General features: G+C 32.7%; 1 protein-coding gene across 1 annotated transcript; it reads left to right on the top strand.

Moving 5' to 3' along the window:
* The first annotated feature begins 5440 nt into the window (after positions 1-5440).
* Positions 5441-12249, top strand: LOC112727551 (pre-rRNA-processing protein ESF2). The gene is made up of 9 exons (XM_025777344.2): positions 5441-5775; positions 6271-6419; positions 8116-8599; positions 8696-8759; positions 9129-9196; positions 9824-9913; positions 10006-10136; positions 11804-11929; positions 12034-12249. Exons 2-9 carry the CDS (start codon positions 6405-6407, stop codon positions 12049-12051), a joined length of 996 nt encoding a protein of 331 aa, XP_025633129.1. The 5' UTR covers positions 5441-5775; positions 6271-6404; the 3' UTR covers positions 12052-12249.
* Positions 12250-24624: the final 12375 nt, after the last annotated feature.

Raw genomic sequence — 24624 nt, forward strand, 5'->3', positions numbered from 1 at the left:
TTGCAACTTTATTTCAGTATCAATAGAATTTCACTAACTTTTAGTAATAAATTAAAATCCAAAATAAAATTGAAAAAAAAATAAAGAATATAAAATTATTGATTAAAATTTTATTATTTTTATTATTATAACAGGTATTTTTATTTAATATACCAACACCATACAAAATTAATCGTAAAAAAGTATAAAATATAAATAAATATACTGAATTAAGAGATAAAATTATATTTGTTATCTCATTTTTACTTTTAGCAGCACAATAGAATATCATGTACTCAACATAATTTAAGATGCAAATTATAATTAATTATACTTTTTATTTTAAAATATTTAAAAACAATCTTAATATAAATAAAATAATTTAATATATTAAATAAATTAATAGAATAATATAAGTTAACTATTTTTTTATTAATTTTGTTATTTTTTTTACTACCTTTAAAATTACGACATTTTTTTTTTAAATTTGACCGTGAAATAAAATTAGAGTTGTTGGTCTACACCATTAAAAAAAAATAATACATATAATTACATTTGTGCATATAACATGTTCCTAAATTTTTATATGCTAAACTTAAGATTCTGTATTTTTTTGTTTATGCCATAAATAAGTATTATTTACAATGATTCGTCTTGATTTAAAAGCTTAAAATTTTTTGTACGTATTAATTTTATATTTAATATTAAAACATGAAAATTTATTATGTTATTTTACTATTAATGTATGTAGTATTACATTATAAAATATAAAAATTAAAATGATTATTATATAGCTTAGATGGATTGAACTAAATATAAAAATATAAAACAGAATTGTATTATTAAATTTTAGTAATTTTAATTTGTTAATAATATAAAATAAGATAGAAGTGACTATTTATAATTGAATAGTTTTGGTTGATTAAACTAAAAAAATCGAAAAACACTCTATTAGTAAAAGCAAATGGAATGATGATTTTAATTAGTATTTGATAAAATATTCATTTAGAATAATTAAAAAAAGTAAAAGTATGATATTATTAAAAATAATACATTTTTATGTTTAAAATACATTTAAATAAAATATTTGTAAAATATAAAATTTAGAATAATATAGTTTCATGAATATTAATCATTAATCAATTATGAACTAACATAAAGTTATAATATAATTTATTGACGAAAAATAATCAATAATTAATATTAATAAATATAAAAATTATCCAAACACTTTGATTAAAAGTATGAGTGGTTAATTATCATTTATTATTAATAATATTTTGTTCATAATTAAAACTAAAAATATAATTATTCAGATTTAGATTTTAGAAGAATAAACGTATAAGTAACAAATAATCTATTTTATTATGCATATTATAAATTAATGAATTAAACTAAATGATATAATGAATTATAATTAATTAGTTGGTATAAATTATAATAATTATATGGTATTTAAAAAAAAATAAAATGAATAAAAAGAAAATAAAAAGAAATAGAAGAGATAAAAGACTACAATAAAATAAATTAAGTGTGAGAGTTTTAATTTTTTTTTTACAAATTTTATATCACATCCATTTCAATAATAATAAATAAAAATACATCAACTTGATATCTAAGAGAAATGATGAGATAAAATCATAACACAGTTCTAAAAGAAAAGCTTAAATTAAACCATAATATCATTGCACAACACAAATTGAAAGTAATTTTACATTATAATATACCACACAAACAGGTAAATGACTTAAGCTTAATTACGAAATTTTTTTTATTTATGCATACATGATAACACCATGGTCTATAAATGCTTCATGGATAACATATCATATATTGCTCTGAATAATGAGCACGGGAATTGAAGAGTGTGTGGTGGTTTGTATCCACGTTGACTTCTTGAGACGACGCCTTATAAAAAGAAAAAGAATTGTTGTAAAAGCTACCTAATGAAAGAGTAATTGGTAAATGAATGATATTTTCTTCTAGCATATATGGTTTTTTATAGTGGTAAAATAAAAATAGAAGGAATAAAATTTTATATTTTTATATTCAGAATAGAATTTGATATTTATCGTAATAAAATTAAATAACTAATCAGTTATAATTCATGTATTTAAATAAATAAAATAAATTAAATAAAAATATTTTTAAGAATTAATTAAATCAAGTTAGTTGATACAAATAATTAGTATAATTGATTTTATTTGATTTATTGAATTCAAAAAAATAAATTAGAAAATAATTGATTAAATTAATTAGTTGATATAATTAATTTATTATAATTGATTGGATTTAATAAATTAAAAAAATAAATAGTAAAACATATGAGACAATGATTTTTTTAACTAAATTAATCTGTATTTATTGTATTTAATCATTATAAGTAACAAATCATCTATGCTATTATGTACCTTATAAATTAATGAATTAAAATAATTGATATAATAAATTACAATTATTTGATTGATATGAATTATAATAAATCGTGTGATATTTAAATATCTAATCAAATCAATTAGTTGATATAATTAACTTACTGCAATAAATTGTATTCAATAAATTATAAAAAATAAATTAAGAAACACGCTCAAAGGTAGTAATGGATCCATAAATTTTAAATAGTGGAGATAAACATATAGCATATAAAAATAATAAAAAATATTTATAAATATATCAAAATATATAAAAAATAAATAATATAAAAATATTAAATATTAAATAATTTTTATGTAATCATTATCAATATTAATATATTGATAAATAATAATATGGTTATTAATTTATCTTTCTGTAAATTAAATATAATAATAATAATAAATAAAATTAATCAAAATATAAATAGGTTATCTTTTAATCAATAATAAAAGTGAAATATATTTTTTTTATGAATTATATATAATAAATGATATTTTAAATAAATGATATTTTTTTATGTTATATTTTTTCAATAAATGATATCATGGGTAATTATCATTATTATTATTATTATTATTATTATTATTATTATTATTATTATTATTATTATTATTATTAAAAGTATTTTTAATTAATAATTGATAAGTAGTTTAATAATACATTAAATATTAATTTGATATAATTATAATAAAGATATGTTTCTAAATTAGTATAATTATGTATTATTTATTAAATATTAATTATAATATAATTATAATAAAGATATTTTTTATAAAATAATTTAGAACAGAGAATAGGAAAGTTTATTTTGGAGGAAAACAGAGTCACGAGAGATCGACACCTCACCTTAATTAGTTGGGAGAAAACCCAATTTTAGTATATTAAGTAGATAGATAGATAAGTAGATAAGTAGATTTTTATATCAAAATGGATTATAGTAAAATAAATGTTGTTTGGCTTATACCATTCAAAATCACTTTTAGATAAAAAATTACTAAAATAGACATCAACTTAAAATTTTATTTATAGAGTAAAGTATCGTTTTTGTGCCCAACGTTTGGGGTAAATCCTATTTGTGTCCCTATCGTTTAAATCGTCCTATTTGTATCCCTAACGTTTGTAAAAGTGATTCAATGTTATCCTGCCATCAATTACACATCATGAGCGCTTTAGTTTGAGTTTTAAAAACCTCTTCTTGAAGTTAGAATATAAATGTTTGGGATAGAATCGATGATCTACTTCAAAAAAAATAGCTCATCAAATGTTGAAACTAATTCTTACAACATTTACATAATTTACTTTTCTAAGGACATAATTGAATCTAAACACAAATAGTGGATATAATATTAAAATCGACCACATCCAAGTGAGACCTAATTGAGAATGAATACATCCAAGTGAGAATAATTGAAAAATATAATCTGATTTGTTAGTATAATTGATAGTAAGATAACATTGAATCACTTTTATAAACGTTAAGGATACAAATAGGACGATTTAAACGTTAGGGACACAAATATGACTTACCCCAAACGTTGGGGACAAAAACGATACTTTACTCTTTTTTATATTATCCTATTATTTTAATTAGATATTTAAATAGATCTTATTAGTTAATTTTATAATAAAATTAATATTTAAATAGATATTTTAAAATAGCATATAAAAATGGACAAAATATATTTTAAATAAAAATAAAAAATATAAATTATATATATATATATATATATATATATATATATATATTTAATCAAATATGTTACAATTTTTTAAGTATTAAATATTACTTTAGTATTTTTTTACATCGTACTCTTATTCTAGTACTCTCAATAATCTTATTCTTAATATTAATTTGGAATCCAACGTTTATGATTTTATTATTGAATTAATTTTTTATTTAATTTATCTTTTTTAATGGAATCATAATCTATATTATAAAAAATTACACTAAAACATAGTATACAAGAATTACCATTATAAAAGAGAGTACTGAAAATAATAAAAAAATTAAATATTTACTTTATAGTGATCGAAACAAATTTGAAAGTTCTTAATAATTTTTTTATATAATATATTTTTAGTATTCTTTTTTTAGTATGTTATAATTTTTTACCATTATTATTATTTATAATTAATTTTTTGTCTAATTTACTTTACTTAATAGAATCAATAAATCATATTATAAAAAGATAATAACATACATAATACACAAAAATCACAATAACATATATAAATAGAAATAACAAGAATCTTATAAATAATACAATAACATATATAAAGGATCAAGTTGGTAAAAGGTAAATAAATGGTTACTATCTATGGCTAAAAGCCCGTTAAGAAAACGCAGAAGTTAAAAATAGTTGGTTCTTATAAACATGGTTTTGACAGCAAAATCACTTCTACGTTGATGAGAAAAAATTTGCCAAACCAAAAGTTAAAGCTTTCAAAAAATTTAAATGCGCTTCTTCCTTCCAATAGATTTCTCAAACACACCCTTAAACATTCATATCTAATGACTAATTAAATATTTATATACTCAAATCCGCATATCTAAATTTTCAACCCTTACTAATAGATAAAAATTTCATAATCCATAATCCAGACTATTATAAAAAAAAAATAATTGAATTTTTATGTAAATGATATTTGATATAAAAATCCATATAATTAAGTTAAAATTAAGAAATTCTAAGTTTAATTTATTTACAAATGTAAATAAAATATGACATATTACGTATTTTTATAAAAATACTACAAATTACAAAAATTAATAATTAATATATTTAATTTATTTATATAAATAAAAATGACAGAGCCATTGAGTAAATAAGGATCGAGGGAAGACCTCTATGCAAATTGCATTAACTATCTAGAAATTATCTAGAAACTAACAAATCAAAACGAGTAAACTATTATTTTTATCTATAAAAATTTTAAATATTGATAAATCTGTTGACAAAAAAATTATTATTTATATTCATAAAAAATAAATTATATATAATAAAATTATTTAAACGTTAAAAAATAACCTAAAAATTCTAAATTACCCTCTTCCTAAGCTTAAGGCAGCTAGCCAGCCACCATTCTCTCTTCGTCTGCCTCACTTTTTATCTTCCCGTAACCGCGGTGCATTCGCCGTTCACTTCATTCTCACCGTTGTCTTACTCGCGTCTCCGCCAAGCTCCATTCCCCCTCTCCCAAAATCCGCCAAGCTCTCCCGACGCCGTCGCCTTCCCAGCGTCTCTTCACCGCCTTCACATCGTCCTCTCCTTCACCGTCGTCCTCACCTTCGAGTTGTGCCTTCCAGCGGCTGCCGTCCAAGTTCCAGCTGTCGCCTTCTAGTCATCTCCTTCCTGCAGTCGCCATCGGTGCCTCGTTCCGGTTGGTATAGTTCTCTTACTCATATACTCCTCTTTGACCCTTGCTGCGTTCTTGTTCGCTCCTTTGCTGTGTTGTTTGGTTTTGGCATTTTGATGCTGTGTTGTTATTTAATTTATGAATTTATTAATAATTTATGTTTAAGATTTTACAATTTTTTTTCTTAATCTGTTAATTGCTGTTGACTCAGTTAATTGTTTCTTGATGCGTTTATTAAATTTTTTGAATGTGTTACTGCTGGCTTTCATGCTGAGTTAATTGTTTCTTGTTGGGATTATTAATTTGTTTTGCAATGTTTGTTACTGTTGGCTTGCTTGCTGAGTCAATTGTTTTTTTGTTGGGATTATTAAGTTTTTTGCAACGTTTGTTACTGCTGGCTTGCTTGCTGAGTTAATTAGTTCTTGGAATTATTAAATTTTTTGCAATGTTTGTTAATGCTGGCTTGCTTGATGAGCTAATTGTTTTTGTTATTGCTGACTGATTGTTTATGGTCGATAGTATTAATCAAGAAGCACCTGTGGATATTTTATAATCAAGAAGCTCGTCTCTTCACTTTCTTCACTTTCCCAGTCGTGCACGTCGTTGCATACTTGTCGCCATCGTCGGTGTTGTTTCTCAGTTCCAGTCCTACAATGAAGATGTTTCGGGTAATTTTGTTATTATTATGTTGTTTTGTTTTATGATTGTGTTAATGATTGTGTGGTGTTCTGTTCTGGATTTGGATTGCTGAGAAGTATTTGAATTTAAATGTGCTTTATGTCAAATCCAGTTTTAATTTTGGTTGCTCAGAAGTATATGATTTCATTTCCATTTTGTAGGTTATATTCATGGAAAAGTTTTTAATTTCCAGAAGTATATCAGTTCAAATGCCAATTTTAATTTGCTTCAAGTCAAATGCCGATTTTAATTTCTAGAAGTTTGGCATTCATGCTTTAAGTCTTAGCTTTGACATGAAATTGTTGAATACTAGAATGTATACATCTGTTCATGATGTTTCGTCGTCATCAGGTATTAGATATTTAAATTTACTTTGTATTTCTGTCTTGGCCAGAATACCAAACTGATCAAATCTGTTCCAGTTCAGTTTGGTTCGGTTCGGTTGGGGAGCTAGAAAAAAACCTAATGAATGGTTTAATGCATCAATTGATTGGATTGGATGGTTTTTTTCCCCCTTAAAACTGATCTAATCTGCACTGCAAACATCCTTGGCATCGAACTTCACTTACAAGTTAATTAGACTCCCGAGGGACCACTCATTCTTTTGGCTCTCTTATTTTGCCTAATTCCTAAACTATCCCTAAATTTCCTGCAATTATACACCAACAGACCCTTAGGAAATTTATCATTAAAGTTTCATGGAGTTACCAGCTGCCGTTTACTTTCTGTGGCCTTCCACAGGAGAAAAGGAAGGTCCTTCTTACGCTTCTCTGAAAGCTTGCTTTATAAAGCTTGGCGAGAAAGGGTCGGTTAAGAATCATTTACTCTAAACCATATAGACAGTGACACCGCTTCTATGTTGTAATCTAAAGCTAAGTAGAATTATATAATAAAAAAGGTTGAATTGTTGAAATTAACTCCCAAGGAAAGCTATATGTGTTGTTGAGATGTTACAAAGTTGTTTATTATCTGTGTTTAGTTACTTATGATGAGAAACGAGAATTCTCATACGCAAACATGTTTCCAAGATCATTCGTTTGGACCATTTATTCTTTATTTTATTAGTTATATTGTTTCTTTTTTTGAATTGGAATTGTATTATAGCCTCAACATATTGGAGAAGTACCTAAAATGATTGGGAACATATTTGAGATTGATGCTAGTACACTTTATGGTGAATCTTTTGAATCTTCTAGTCATACATCATAATGATGGAGATGATGAATTTGTGCACTTGTACTATTTGTGTAGTTTGTTTTGTTGTAATGTTTATGATGTTTAGAATTTAGAAATCAGGAATTGAGACATGAGACTTTGGTTGATGATTATACATTTTATGATTTTATAACTTATTTATTTTGTATTTTAGTCTCCTTTTTAATGATCTATTGTGCTTTTCCTTTTGTTTTCGTTGATGATTAGAGCATTTTATGAGTTTAAAAATTATATTATATCATATTTTTGTCTCCTTATTTATGGTCTGTTGTGTTTTTTCTTACTAAAACTGTTTTTACTTGGTTAAAGCCTTTGTTCTTTATTTTTCTTTATTATGACCTGGTTGAATCTGGTTGGACCCAAGTTCAATTGGTTGGACCAAATCACGGAACCATTAGCTTGATAGTTTGATATCTGGTCCTGACGTCCTGTTCTCAAAACCATGCTGCTGATACAACCTCTGTGATGAAGGTCGAGGAGACCAAGGCTCTTCAACACACCGCAGTACAAGAACAAGAAGTTGCTGCATTTCACCAAATAAACAAGACCAAAAGAAAGAAAAAGAGGGCAAAAGTTATAGAGGAAAATGAAAACACTGAGATCGGTACAGAGGTGAATAACAACAACGTTTCAACGACCTCACCACCAGACGAACCTAATTGCGTCATATCTAAATTGAAAAAGAAGAATAAGAAGCCTATGGAAGTTGCAGAGGAAGAAGAAAAGGCAGAGAATGATGCAGAGGTAGTAGCAACAGGAACATGCTTGAATGAACCTAATGGCTCAGAATCAAAATTGAAAGATAAGAAGAAAAGATTGTTAAAGGAAGCAGAGAAGGCGGACAAGCGAGGCGTTTGCTATCTGAGTCGGATCCCTCCTCACATGGACCACGTCAAGCTTCGTCACATTCTATCTCAATTCGGAGACGTACAACGCATCTTTCTTGCCCCTGAAGGTCTTTAATTCATATTTTCACTTGTTTTTCTCAAATTTTGAAATAATGAAATTAAAACGCCCTAATACTTGCAGCATTTTTATTTTGATTTTGCAGATTCTAGTGCTCCAGTCACAACTAAACGGTCACGGGGTGCACGAGACCAAGCATATTCAGAAGGGTATTTGTTTTCTTTTTCGAAAATAACAAAAAACCCTCCACTTATAGATTTTGGGAAGATACTAAATAGCTCATAACATACTAACGGCTCTTTGGTTTAAGAAAATGGTGAAGACCAGACCATACCAAACACTCTTGAAAAGTAGCGTATTTTGATGAGCTTAGTTTTGTTGAGTTCAAATGTTTGTGTAGATGATTTCAAGGTGTAGTGAGATTTTTTGTGCATCATTTGTGGTCTGATCCTCTGGGTGAATTTCTTTTTTTTTTTTTTATCTTTACCTTTTTCTCAGAACTAAAAATAGGTATATAAATGTTAATTGTTTTATGTTGGTAGGAATTGACCATTGGATCTTTCTCTGTAACTCTGTAGATGGGTTGAATTCAAGAATAAAAGTCTAGCAAAGAGGGTTGCCAATATGTTGAATGGTGAACAAATAGGTACGTATGTATGAATTTGAGTTGTGCTGGCTCTTTGTTCTTGATTCTCAAATGGAAAATCGTAATGACTTCCCATTGATTCTATAATATCAGATTCGTTACATCACATCCATTCTATTATATATGGTGCTTAGTTTTACCTATAGTAGGTAGTAGTGGAATTATTATTTACTTTCTATGGAATTGGGAGTATTGTCCTATAAAGGCTTGTCCTATCAACCTTTTTGGCAATTAGCTTAATAAGGTGGAAAAAGAAAGGAGGTCAAAATACAATTATACATATTCTTAGATCATGCTCAGATCAGAGTCCTTAGGTTTTTGGACTGTCTAGAGCTCAGTTCATGATTTCTTAAAGGACTTCACTATTTCTGATTTACATAGAAATTGGGCTTCTGTTATCCACTTTATGGAGGACATCTTATACTCCTGCCTTTGTAAGTCTCTTCTTTATAATTAAATTTCTTTCAGTGTAAATATACAGGGAATAAATAGTATGTGGTGTGTTCATTCTGGTGTTCACTTGTAGTAGCAGCCTAGCAGGACTATTCATTGAGTGGTTTATTCCTCATAGATTTGGTTGTCAAGTTTCAATTTTGTGATTTGCATAACTCCATGCTCTATGTCCAGGGGGGAAGAAGAGGTCATCATTCTACTATGACCTTTGGAATATTAAATACCTAAGTAAATTCAAGTGGGATGATCTCACTGAAGAACTAGGTAGGACTATACATCCGTATCCTGTTTTCATTTTTTGGTTAACGTATCTTGTTTTTGTTTAGTCAAAGCTTAAACAAGTCTTGTTACAACAGCACTAAAGAAAGCTATTCGGGAGCAAAAGTTAGCTTTAGAACTTTCTGCTGCCAAGAGAGAGAGGGACTTATATCTTTCCAAAGTTGATAAGTCACGTGCTTTGAATGCAATAGAGGAGAGGCTAAAGAAGGTACTCTATCTTGTCCAGGTTATATTGAATACAATTTTGAAGGGTGCATTTGCATAAGTATTTGTCTGACAAGAAAAAACTTATATGCTGGTTAAAAACTGATTGGTGAACAATCCCACTAGCAAAAAAGAGGATAAAATAAAAGTAAAAAAGAAATATGTTCTTGTCTCTAATATTTATTTATTAAAAGACTCACCCCTCTGCCTTAGTTTGTCGTATACTAATTTTTGGTAGAAGAGTAACTGAAGATTTCCATAAGGAAATTAAGTATTAATTTATTTCCTCTTAAATTGTTGCTTCCAATACCTTATGCTGGTTAATTGGCTTTGACTATTGAGAAAATGACCAGCATAAAATATATTAAAAAGGTTGTCCGATAGTTGGTGCTTTAAATTGAGCAAGCAATGAAGTTTACAACTGGAACTAACTTGAAAGAGTCATGCTACATAGTCAACAATCTAACATAAATAAAAATAAGGAAACCAACTAACGAGGTGTGTCTCCTCTCCTTTTTGAAAGGAGAGTAAAAATGGCATTGTTGGCTATATGTTGATAAAAACTATTGTTTTTTCACTTAGATTTCCCAATTTATGATTTCATGTTTATTTTACTCATTTGGCTTGTAATTAAAGTTCTTTGCAACAATGTTAAAGAATTGTAAAAGAAACCACCCTTTACTATCCAATTCTTAAGGTTTTATCTGTATAGCTGTTGTAGGTGGAGATTCTGGCAAGACCATAATCCAGCATTTTCCTCTTTGGCTTTCTATTGACACACATACCCTTTTGGATCTTCATCTAAAATAGATTATTCATTACATGTCTTTTACTTCTGGAGATGACATATGATAGTTATATTTTACTTTTAGATCCATGAAGACTTTCTCTTTCTGAAGTAGTAGTGACTAGGGAATAGGGATGTCAATCTATTCTATAAATGTTTAGGGAGCGACATATCAACATTCTTTTTTTTTCTCCAGCAAATGATTGCCATGCCACATTTTCTGTCATTTATGTTTTGATTGCAGTGTTATCTTGGGATAAGCCAATTTTTTAATTATTTTTTTAAAAAATGATATTGGATTTGAAATCTATGGAAAATCTTAGATGTTGGTTGCACTTGCACCTTGCAAGACAAATTTGAAACACTTAGGTTTTGATGGGCTCAGAAAATCTTTTATATATATACTCATTGTGCTGACTAAAAGTTCTATTATTTAATTCTAGCCTTTAATGCTACTATGCCTATGATATTTCAGACAATTTATGATTTTTAATTAATTTAATTTCAGATGGTTTAAAATATTTTACAAGTATGAAATTCCAATGTTTGAATCGCTGTTATTCACAGTATACTATTTTTTGGATCCGTTGCATGGCTTTGCATTTTGACTTTTATAACTTATCTTTACGTGTACTATACTGCTATTTAACTCCATAAAATTAGGGTAGATCTATAATCTGGCTATGATTTTCATTTGTAATTTAAAACCTTATTTTGGATTATTGATGTAGCAAGTTACTTTTCTTATCCTTCATCTTTATTTGTAAAGTACGATGTACTTCTGGAAGTTTATTATTTTCTTTGTCATACACCCCATGATCTGTAATTTCAAATGATTCCATTTCTGATTCCATTTCTGATTCCATTTCATTTGGCCTCACCAGAAGCAGAAGATTCAACAAGACTCTGGACAAGTCGCAAAAGTGATTCGCCATTTCCCCCAAACGAAGCCGATAACTTATAATGCTAAAGAAAGTAAACATGGACTCTCTGATGATATACTGGATGCTGTAAGAATCAATGTGATTTTGATTTATAACCAAATAATTCATGTTTTGGTGTCTCTGTTTCGTTTATTTAGGCCGTAGCTTAATGTTTACTATACCCTTTACAGGTATTTGGTGGTTCGTAATCCATGTGTTGATACTTCAGCATCAGGAGTTCAGAACCCAAAGAATAGCACTGCCAATTTTGTAACATGCATATAGCAATTTTCTGTATTCAACCTTGCTTTTTTTGGTAATATCTAGAAGATGTTTTTTAGTGACAGAAGGTTTTTGAAGTGGAAAATTGAAGTAATCTAGAAATATAAGTGAGTTTTTGTATGCAATGAATTTTTGTTCCATTGCTATACGCCTTCTAACGGTTAGTTTTAGCCTTGTAGGCTATTGACCGAAGTACGATATTTGGATTCAATTTTTTTTCCTCTAATCGCATTGTTTTGTAAAAAAGAAATACTTTGGCCATTATAAGGACAAAAAAAAAAAAAGGGATCTTCCACTTTGCTAAATACTAAACACTCTCAAAAGGAAAACTAATTGAAGCGATGGGGGATTTACAAAGAATGATGTTTTAATTTGAGTCATTTTTTGTTGGAGTTTTTTTGCTGTTTTCACAATTATTGATATCGCCAGCTTTTAACCTTTAAAGATTTCTAAATTTTTTTTATATTCTACAATGCCCAACACAGAGATGTAAGGAGGGTCATAGAAGATTGTTCTCTTTCAATGTCTTTACTTACTATTTGCTACCAGACTACAAATTTTATGGTTTTATTTTGCACTATAGCATATATAAAAGGAGAGGAAGACCAAATTTTAGGAGCGGGACTACATTGCACTAAGGTGTAAAGGATTGTTTCGTTGCCATTTCTGCATTTTGGGCACATCTGGTAATCAAATTGAGTACATGTAATTTTTTTATGGGCTGCTCTCCACATAAAAATTTACTTTAGATGGTAATTTTAATTCTCAAATTAATTTTCAAAGCGTTGAATTTGTCATCGCCGTTGAAAGGTGCTCAATATGAAAAAAATCAGTTTTGTTGTGTCATGATTCACAGTTTACATGTATACTTCAATTTTATCATCAATTAATAAACATCTCAAATTTGCTGGTTAACATTTGACGAATAAATTATTCAGTGAGCTTCTAAATTTCTAAATTTGTAAATAATAAAAAAATATTTTAAAATGTGACTATAGTATCAAATGATTAAATATATATTTTCACAACGGTTTTAGAAACTAGATTTCAACTGTGATGTTTTACAAGTATGATAAAAAAAATTTTATATATAAAATTTAGTGATGGTATAGAGTTAATATTTAAAATGGTCCTTGAAATTTGGTCATCAACTCAATTTAGCCTTCTAATTTCTAATTGGCTCACATTGTACCATGAAATTTTAAGGTGCGACTCAAGTTGGCTTCTTCGTCCATTTTCGTCACTAGAGAGATGACGTGGCTAGGGGTGGAAAACGGGTCTAAACCCGCCGTGTCGGCTCGCGTAATCCGCCAAAAAGGCGGGTCGGGTTGGAAAATTGAGACCGCCACACATTAAAAGCCCACCTAACCCGCACCACTTAAACCATGGGCTTTGGTGGGGCGAGGCGAGCTTTCTCGCCGGGCTTAAGTTTTTTTTGAAGATATTCTAATTTAGTATTTTGGATTATGTTTTACATTTGATTGATTATGTTCTAAACTTGTAGATGTTTAATTATATATTTTAGACAATATTTATTCTATTTTGGACAATGTTGGTTTTATTATTTTGTTTCAGAAAACTTGGTTTATGATTATGTTTATTACATATTTATAATATAAAGACTTTAATGTTTGTGAATTTAGAAATTATAATTTTTTTTATGTCTTTACAAATTATAAATTTATTAAAATGGTTGTGAAATTATATATATTATTTAATATTTTTTTGATAATTTATAATATTTAATACTTAATAGTTAAAAAATAAATAAAAAAAAGGAGATTTGGCAGGCGTGGCCCGCCAACCTGCCAGCCTGCTGTTAGGCGAGGTGGGGTGAGATTTCAAGACCGCCTCATCAGGTGAGGCGGGCTTCCCCACTTGCCACCCCTAGACGTGGCACGATTAAGAGTTAAGCTCCTCTTTGATCCTTGAGATTGGCAAGTTGCACGGATTTAGTCTTCGAGATCCCAATTGTTCTAAATTAGTCCCCCTATATTCGAAAAAATGCACCACGTTAGCCCCTCCCTCATTTTCTGTTACCAGAACACTAACGCCGTTTGACTCAGAAAGAGAAATAAACGTTACCCTCTTTTGTCATCATTCTTCATCTTTAACTTCTCCATCATAGTTGCACAAAAAAAATATCTCTTCCGTGAGTGACGAAAATTAGTGAGTGGTAGCTGCGTTAGGGTTTCTGGAAACCATTAGATCACCATGCAGTTTGTATAGGGTTGGACTCCGTTGTAGACCACTAGAAAACAGGACAGTAGCCACACCCACACCACTCTAACGCAGAAACCCACTCACTATAACACTTGCAATCATGATCCCAAAATCGAAAATATGCACAATGAAGAAGAAGAAGAACAAGAAAAAAAAGGAAGAAGAAACGGCAGAAGAAGTAGGTCAAGGAGAGTGACACAAATTTGATTTAGGTTATAAAAGGGAAAAAGGACTAAATTGGAGCAGCCCCACTTTTATGCCATGTTATCTAACCGTTATTATGTCCAGAGTGGAAAGAATTGGCCACGTCACTAACGACATTAGTGCTTCGATGACGAAAAATGTGGGAAGGACTAATATGGTGCATTTTTTCGAATCTAGGGGACTAATTTAGAGCAATTGGGATCTCGAGGACTAAATCGGTGAAACTTGCAATCTCAAGAAACAAAGTAGGACTTAACTCCACGATTAAATGACATCGTTTTGCTGTTCGTGCCTAAACAACGTCATTTTACTGTTCCTTTGTTACACAAACCCTCAATTCACCCCCTTCTTTTTCTTCCTCCTCCTCAATTTGATCAGTAAATATCTCTCTCTCTCTCTCTCTCTCTTTCTTGGTTTGCTGTCAATGCGCCTCTTGCCGGATCTACCACATCATGTGCTCACGAGTTGCGTCTCGCCTACCTCTCACTCTCTCACACAGTCACACTCACAAATCTGCCACCGTCCACTGCACGATTGCTTCCTGATGAGCGGATAATTTATACAGTTTTTGGCATTGTTTTTAGGTAATTTTTAGTATGTTTTAGTTACTTTTTATTATATTTATATTAGTTTTGTGCAAAATCACATTTCTAGACTTTACTATGAGTTTGTGTGTTTTTCTATAATTTCAGGTATTTTCTGGCTGAAATTGAGGGACCTGAGCAAAAATCTGATTCAGAGGCTGAGAAAGGACTGCAGATGCTGTTAGATTCTGACTCTCCTGCACTCGAAATTTTCGGGAGCTACAGAAGCCCAATTGGTGCGCTCTCAATTGCGTTGGAAAGTAGACATCTTGGGCTTTCCAGCAATATATAATAGTCCACACTTTACCCGATATTTGATGGCCAAAACTGGCGTTAAATGCTAGCCAGAGACCCTTTTCTGGCGTAAAACGCCAGAACTGTCACAATTCTTGGCGTTAAACGCCCATTTTGGCACCCAGGGTGGCGTTTAACTCCAATTTGAGGCATATGCACGTGGAAGCTTGAAAGCTCAGTCCAAACACTCACTAAGTAGGCCCCGGAAGTGGAATTCTGCACTATCTACACCTAGTTACTCATTTTCTGTAAACCTAAGTTACTAGTTTAGTATAAAAACTACTTTTAGAGATTCATTTTGCAACTCATGACATTTTACATTTCATATTGTATCTTCTACGGCATGAGTCTCTAAACCCCATAGGTGGGGGTGAGGAGCTCTGCTGTGTCTCAATGGATTAATGCAATTACTATTATTTTCTATTCAATCACGCTTGATTATGTTCTAAGATACTCACTCGTACTTCAATATAGAGAATATGATGATCCGTGACACTCATCATCATTCTCAATTTTATGAACGCGTGCTTGACAACCACTCCCGTTCTACCTGAGCTCAACGTAGTCATTGAGCGACAGCTTGAGTGCGTATCTCTTGGGTTTCTAATCCACGAGTTCGATTTGCATCTCCTGACAAAAGACCATTCGAATCCATGAGATTAGAACCTTCGTGGTAGAGGCTAGAACCAATCGGCAGCATTCCTGAGATCCGGAAAGTCTAAACATTGTCTGTGGTATTCAGAGTAGGATCTGGAACGGGATGACTGTGACGAGCTTCAAACTCGCGAATGTTGGGCGCAGTGACAGTGTGCAAAAGGATAGAGAGATCCTATTCCGACACAATCGACAGATGATTAGCCGTGCGATAGCTGTACCTGGCATTTTTCATCCGAGACGAGAGATCCGACAGTTGATTAGCCGTACAGAAACCGTACCTGGTATTTTTCATCCGAGAGAACGGATGGTAGCCATTGACAACGGTGATCCACCAACATACAGCTTGCCATTGAAGGAAGCCATGCGTGTTTGGAGAAGAAGACAGTAGGAAAGCAGAGATTCAGATGACAGAGCATCTCCGGAACCTCAACCTGTTCCTCATTACTGAATCACAAGTACCATTCATTTCATGTTATTTACTTTTCATAAACAAAATCTTTTTTATCATTAATTTCCTGACTAAGATTTACAAGATAACCATAGCTTGCTTCAAGCCGGAAATCTCCGTGGGATCGACCCTTACTCACGTAAGGTATTACTTGGATGACCCAGTGCACTTGCTGGTTAGTTACACCGGAGTTTTGAAAAGTGTGATTACATATCCGTGCACCAAGTTTTTGGCGCCGTTGCCAGGGATTGTTCGAGTTTGGATAACTGACGGTTCATCTTGTTGCTTAGATTAGGAAAAATTTATCTTTTTGGTTTAGAGTCACTAAATTTGAGTATTTTATTTTCTTTTCAAAAATCTTATTTTTCTTTATTAATCTTTAATTTTTCTTTGAGTCTTCTGTTTGAGTTTAGTTTCATGTTTTAAGTTTGGTGTCAATTGCATGTTTTTATTTTCCTTCAATTTTTCAAATTGTATGTTCTCTTTATTCTTCATATTTTCGAGTTTTATGTTCCTTGTTCTTTCTTGATCTTCAAGTTGTTCTTGTTTATTTTCCTTGTTTGATCTTTAGTTTTTCTTGTTTTGTGTCTTTCCTTGTTTTTCTTGTGCATTTTCGAATTATTAGTGTCCAAAGTATAAAAATTTTTAAGTTTGGTGTCCTTTGTGTTTTTATTTTCCTAAAGATTTCAAAAATTTGTTCTTGGTGTTCATCTTGATCTTCAAAGTGTTCTTGGTGTTCATCTTGACATTCAAAGTTTTCTTGTTTGTTTTCTTTGTTTTGATCTAAAAGTTCTAAGTTTGGTGTCCTTTTATTGTTTTTCTCCTTCCTCATTAAATTCAAAAAAAAAAAAAAATCTTTTCCTTTTTTTTTCTCATCATTTTCGAATTCCTTAGGTTAACTTAGTCAAAATTTTTAAAATTTGGTAGTTTCTTGTTAGTCAAGTTAAAATTTTAATTTTAAAAATTTATCTTTTTAAATCTTTTTCAAAACAAATTCTTTTTCAATTTTCTTTTTATATTTTTCGAAAATCTTTTATAAAATTTTTCAAAATCTTTTTCTTTTTTTTTAAATTTTTGAATTACTTGTCCTATTTTATTATTTTGATTGAAAAATTTTAAGTTTGGTGTTTTCTTGTTAAGAAAGTTTCAATCTTTAAAATTTTAAAATCATATCTTTTACAAATCTTTTATTTTATTTATCTTACAAGTATCTTTAATTTTACGGCATATCTTTTGCAAAATTTCCTAACTACTTTCTCTCTCTTCATTTTTCGAAAATCCTCACCCACAAATTTTCAAATCTTTTTAATTAATTAATTAATTTAGTTTTCTAATTTCTTTTATTTCTTTTTCTTTTCTTAATTTTTGAAACTTGCATTAATTTTTTAATTTACTTTATTTTAATTTCTTTAATTTCAAAAAAAAAAGGAATAAAATTTTTATTTACAATCCACATCATCCCCCTTTCTCCATCATGGACCTAAGTGAAAATGAACAGTCCAGAAGGACTCTGGGGTCATATGCTAACCCCACTACTGCTTTATATGGGAGTAGTATCTGTATACCCCCCATCAGAGCCAGCAATTTTGAGCTAAACCCTTAGCTCATTATCATGGTACAGCAAAATTGCCAGTATTCCGGTCTTCCACAGGAAGAACCTACTGAGTTTCTGGCACAGTTCTTACAAATTGCTGACACAGTACGTGATAAGGAAGTAGATCAGGATGTCTACAGATTATTACTGTTTTCATTTGCTGTAAAAGATCAAGCTAAGAGGTGGTTAAATAACTAACCCACAGCAAGCATAAGAACATGGAAACAGTTATTAGACAAATTTCTGAATTAATATTTCGCTCCAAAAAGGATGACACATCTAAGGCTGGACATTCAAGACTTTAAACAAGAGGATAATGAATCTCTTTATAATGCCTGGGAGAGGTACAGGGAGATGCTAAGGAAATGTCTCTCTGAAATATTTTCAGAATGGGTGCAGTTAGACATCTTCTACTATGGGCTTACAGAAAGGCCCAGATGTCTCTAGACTACTCAGTTGGTGGATCTATACACATGAGAAAGACAATTGAAGAGGCTCAAGAGCTCATTGATACATTTGCTAGCAATCAACATCTGTACTTAAGCAGTGAGTCCTCCATGAAAGAAGAGGCTAAAGCACTATCCACTGAACTTAGTCCTCCAGAACAAGTTGTTGAACTCAATCAGCAATTGCTTCTTATAAGAAAACAGTTAGCAGAATTTAAAGAGATGCTACAAGATACTAAAAATGCTAACAAGAATATGGAAGCACAATTGGATCAGACAAGACAGCAGTTATCTAAAAGAGAACAGAAGAGTGCCAGGCTGTTCATTTAAGGAGTGGGAAGACATTGAATGTCTCAACTCAAGGTAGCAGAAAGCCAAGAAAGGAACAATTGACAGAAGATGACCAAGTCACTGCCCAAAATCCCTCTAAGGACAGTAAGAGCCCAGGGAGGAATGATTCTGGCATTCAAACGCCAGAAAAGGGTGGCAATCTGGCGTTAAACGCCCATACAACACCCAATTCTGGCGTTAAAATTTCAACGAGGGATTAGACACCTACAAGTGCTGATAAAAACCCCCTTAGGAAGGCTTCTCCAACCATTTCTGTAGGAAGTAAACCTGCAGCAACTAAGGTTGAAGAATATAAAGCCAAGATGCCTTATCCTCAAAAACTCCGCCAAGCGGAACAGGATAAATAATTTGTCCACTTTGCAGACTATCTCAGGACTCTTGAAATAAAGATTCCATTTGCAGAGGCACTTGAGCAAATACCCTCTTATGCTAAGTTCATGAAAGAGATCTTAAGTCATAAGAAGGATTGGAGAGAAACTGAAAAAGTTTTTCTCACTGAAGAATGCAGTGCAGTCATTTTGAAAAAGTTTACCAGAGAAGCTTAAAGATCCCGGAAGCTTTATGATACCATGCACATTAGAGGATGTTTGTACCAAGACAGCTCTATGTGATCTTGGGGCAAGTATCAACCTAATACCTGCATCCACTATAAAAAAGCTTGGTTTGACTGATGAAGTTAAACCAACCCGGATATGCCTCCAACTTGCTGATGGCTCCATTAAGATTCCATCAGGCGTAATTGAGGACATGATTGTCAAGGTTTGGCCATTTGCCTTTTCCACTGACTTTATGGTACAGGAAATGGAGGAGCACAAGAGCGCAACTCTCATTCTAGGAAGACCATTCTTAGGGACTGGACGAACCCTCATTGATGTCCAAAAAGGGGAGGCAATCTTGAGAGTCAATGAGGATGAGTTTAAGTTAAATGCTGTCAAAGCTATGTAGCATCCAGACACCTCAAAAGACTGCATGAGCGTTGATATTATTGACTCTTTGGTGGAAGAAGTCAATATGGCTGAGAGTCTCGAATCAGAGCTAGAGGACATTTTTAAAGATGTTCAGCCTGATTTGGAGGAACCAGATAAAACAGAAGAATCTCTGAAGACTCCTCAGGAAGAGGAGAAGCCTCCTAAACCCGAGCTCAAACCACTACCACCATCCCAGAAATATGCATTTCTGGGAGAAGATGACACTTTTCCCGTGATCATAAGCTCTGCTTTAGAGCTACAGGAAGAGAAAGTACTAATTCAGGTGCTAAGGACACAGAAGATAGCTCTTGGGTGGTCCATAAGTGATCTTAAGGGCATTAGCCCAGCCAGATGCATGCACAAGATCCTATTGAAGGATGATGCTAAGCCAGTGGTTCAACCACAGAGGCGGCTGAATCCAGCCATGAAGGAGGTGGTGCAGAAAGAGGTCACTAAGTTCCTAGAGGCTGTGATTATTTATCCTTTTTCTGATAGCCCCTGGGTGAGCCCTGTCCAAGTTGTCCCCAAGAAGGGAGGCATGAAAACAAATCCATATGCGCTGTCACTGCAGGTTTGAAGCTCATCACAGTCATCCCTTCCCAGATTCTACTCGGAATACCACAGACAAGGTTTAGACTTTCCGGATCCCAGATCCTACTCGGAATACCACAGACAAGGTTTAGACTTTCCGGATCCCAGGAATGGCTGCCAATAATTCTATCCTATACCACGAAGCTTCTAATTTTAGATTAGAAACCCAAGAGAGTATACTCCAGCTGTCGTCCAATGACTACGTTGAACATCATGTAGATCGCTTTGTGGTTGTCAGGCACGCGACCTTGGCTAAGCGAGTAACGAAGATTGGGTGATTGTCACGGGTCACCCCTTCATTCTGACTTAACTGAATTAAGTATGAGAGTATATCTTGGAGAAGAAGTAGGCATGAATTGAGTAGAAAAACAGTAGTAATTGCATTAATTCATGAAGAACAGCAGAGCTCCACACCTTAATCTATGGGGTGTAGAAACTCCACCGTTGAAAATACATAAGTGAAAATAGTGTAGGCATGGCTGTGTGGCCAGCCTCCCATGGAGGTCTCAAAGTGTAAAAGTTACATGATATGGTCCAAGACCTGAAATAAATCACTAAAAGTAGTTTTTATACTAAACTAGTTACTAGGGTTTAAAGAAAATGAGTAACTAAGTGCAGATAATACAGAAATCCACTTCCGGGGCCCACTTGGTATGTGTTTGGGCTGAGCATTGAAGCTTTTTCGTGCTTGGGCTGTTCCTGGAGTTAAAGGCCAGCTTTGGTGCCATTTTGGGTGTTTAACTCCAATTCTGGTGCCAGCTTGGGCGTTTTACGCCAAAATTCCTTGGGCTGACTTTGAACGCCAGTTTGGGCCATCAAATCTCGAGCAAGGCTTGGACTATTATATATTGCTGGAAAGCCCAGGATGTCTACTTTCCATCGCAATTAAGAGCGCGCCAATTTGGTTTCTGTAGCTCCAGAAATTCCACTTTGAGGGCAGGGAGGTCAAAATCCAACAGCATCTGCAGTCCTTTTTCAGCCTCTGAATTAGATTTTTGCTCGGGTCCCTCAATTTCAGGCAAAAAATACCTGAAATCACAGAAAAACACACAATCTCATAGTAAAGTCCAGAAATGTGATTTTTTCTTAAAAACTAATAAAAACATAATAAAAATTAACTAAAACATACTAAAAACTATGTAAAAATAATGCCAAAAATGGTATAAATTATCCGCTCATCACAACACCAAACTTAAATTGTTGCTTGTTCCCAAGAAACTGAAAACAAAATAGGATAAAAAGAAGAGAATATACAACAAATTCCAAACTTATCAATGAAGATTAGCTTCAATTAGATGAGCGGGACTTGTAGCCTTTTTGCTTCTGAACAGTTTTGGCATCTCACTTTATCCTTTGAAGTTCAGAATGATTGGCATCTATAGGAACTCAGAATTCAGATAGTGTTATTGATTCTCCTAGTTCAGTATGTTGATTCTTGAACACAGCTACTTTATGAGTCTTGGCCGTGGCCCTAAGCATTTTATTTTTCAGTATTACCACCGGATACATAAATGTCACAGACACATAACTGGGTGAAGTGAACCTTTTCAGATTGTGACTCAGCTTTGCTAGAGTCCCTAATTAGAGGTGTCCAGAGTTCTAAAGCACACTCTCTTTTTTTTTTTGCTTTGGATCACGACTTTAACCGCTCAGTCTCAAGCTTTTCACTTGACACCTTCACGCCACAAGCACATGGTTAGGGACAGCTTGATTTAGCTGCTTAGGCCAGGATTTTATTCCTGTGGGCCCTTCTATCCATTAATGCTCAAAGCCTTGGATCCTTTTTCTACCCTTGCCTTTTGGTTTAAAGGGTTACTGGCTTTTTCTGCTTGCTTTTCCTTTTTCTTTCTTCTTTTTCTTTTTCTTTTTTGCAAGCTTCTTTTTCACTGCTTTTTCTTGCTTCAAGAATCAATTTTATGATTTTTTAGAATATCAATAACATTTCTCCTTTTTCATTATTCTTTCAAGAGCTAACAATTTTAACATTCATAAACAACAATATAAAAAATATGCACTGTTCAAGCATTCATTCAGGAAACAAAAAGTATTGCCACCACATCAAAATAATCAAGCTAACTTCAAGATAAAATTCGAAACCATGCACTTCTTGTTCTTTTGCAATTTAAAAATATTTTTTTCATTTAAGAAAGGTGATGGATTCATAGGATATTCATAGCTTTAAGACATAGACACTAGACACTAATGTTCATGTAATAAAGACACAAACATAGATAAAACATAAAGCATAGGGAACAAAAAACAGAAAAATAAAGAACAAGGAAATTAAAGAACGGGTCCACCTTAGTGATGGCGGCTAGTTCTTCCTCTTGAAGATCTTATGGAGTTCTTGAGCTCCTCAATGTCTCTTCCTTGCCTTTGTTGCTCCTCCCTCATGGCTCTTTGGTCTTCTCTAATTTCATGGAGGAGGATGGAATGCTCTTGGTGCTCCACCCTTAGTGGTCCCATGTTGGAAATTAATTCTCCTAGGGAGGAGTTAATTTGCTTCCAATAGTTTTGTGGAGAAAAATGCATCCCTTGAGGTATCTCAGGGGTTTCATGATGAGGAATTTCCTCATGCTCTTGTTGAGATCCATGAGTGGGCTCTCTTGTTTGCTCCATCTTTTTCTTAGTGATGGGCTTGTGAGATGAATCTCTCCATCTCCCATGACTCGGAGGTGGAAGCAATTGCCTTCCCTTTCCTCTTTCTAGAGGTTTCTATGGCCTTTGGTGCCATTAGTGGTTATGGAAAAATAAAAAAGTAGTACTTTTTCCACACCAAACTTAAAATGTTTGCTCATCCTCGAGCAAAAGAAAAAAGAAAGGAGGAGAAGAAGAAGAAATGGAGGAGATTGAGGGAGGTGAGTGGTTCGGCCAAGGGGGTAGGAGTGTGTATGTTGTGTGAAAATGAAAGTGGTAAGGAGGGGTATTTATAGGGTAAGGGAGAGAGGGTATTCGGCCATGTGTGGGTGGGTTTGGGAGGAAAATGGTTTGAATTTGAATGGTGAGGTAGGTGGGGTTTAATGATGGATGGATGTGAGTGGTGAAGAGGTTATGGAGAAGAGGGTAAGATTTGATAGGTGAAGGGTGTTTGGGGAAGAGGTATTGAGGTGATTGGTGAAGGGTGTATAGGGAAGAGTGTTATGGAAAGGTGTGAGAGGAGAGAAGAAGAGGAGAGTAGGTGGGGATCCTGTAGGGTCCACAGATCCTGAGGTGTCAAGAAAATTGAGTCCCTGCACCATTCTGGCGTTCAAACGCCCATTCTGTGCCAAATCTAGCGTTTAACGCTAGCTCTGCTATCTTTTCTGGCGTTAAACGCCAGTCTGTTGCCCATTTCTGGCGTTAAACGCCAGCCAGATGCCTATTTCTGGCGTTTAACGCCTGCCAGATGCCAGACAGCCCTTTCTGGCGTTAAACACCCAGAGTGCTGCCCATTCTGGCATTTAACGCCCAGAATGCTGCTAGGCTAGGCATTAAACGCCCATTTTGCTATCCTTACTGGCGTTTAAACGCCAGTAAGCCTGTCCTCCAGGGTGTGCTATTTTTAATGCTGTTTTTCATTCTGTTTTTGATTTTTTTAGTTGTTTTTGTGACTTCACATGATCATCAACCTAAAGAAAACAGAAACTAACAATGGAAAAATAAATAAATATAATTAAATAATATTGGGTTGCCTCCCAACAAGCGCTTCTTTAATGTCAATAGCTTGACAGTGAGCTCTTAGAGAGCCTCACAGAGATTCAGAGCTTAGTGTTGGCCTCCCAACATCAAACTTAGAAGTTGAGTGTGGGGGCTTTATTTGACTCTGTATTGAGAGAAGCTTTTCATGCTTCCTCTCCATGGTTACAGATGGAGATCCTTGAGCCTTAAACACAAGATAGTCCTTATTCAATTGAAGGACTAACTCTCCTCTGTCCACATCAATCACAGCTCTTGCTATGGCTAGGAAGGGTCTTCCTAGGATGATGGATTCATCCTCATCCTTCCCAGTGTCTTGGATTATGAAATCAGCAGGGATGTACTGGCCTTCAACCTTCACTAAGACATCCTCTACAAGTCCATAAGCACAATTTATTTTTGGCTACAAAAACTTGGTGCACGAAATTGTGATCTCTGAAATGACGCCAAAAACTTGGTACGCAC

The sequence above is a fragment of the Arachis hypogaea genome, chromosome 12 (assembly GCF_003086295.3).
Source record: "Arachis hypogaea cultivar Tifrunner chromosome 12, arahy.Tifrunner.gnm2.J5K5, whole genome shotgun sequence".
Lineage (NCBI taxonomy): Eukaryota > Viridiplantae > Streptophyta > Magnoliopsida > Fabales > Fabaceae > Arachis > Arachis hypogaea.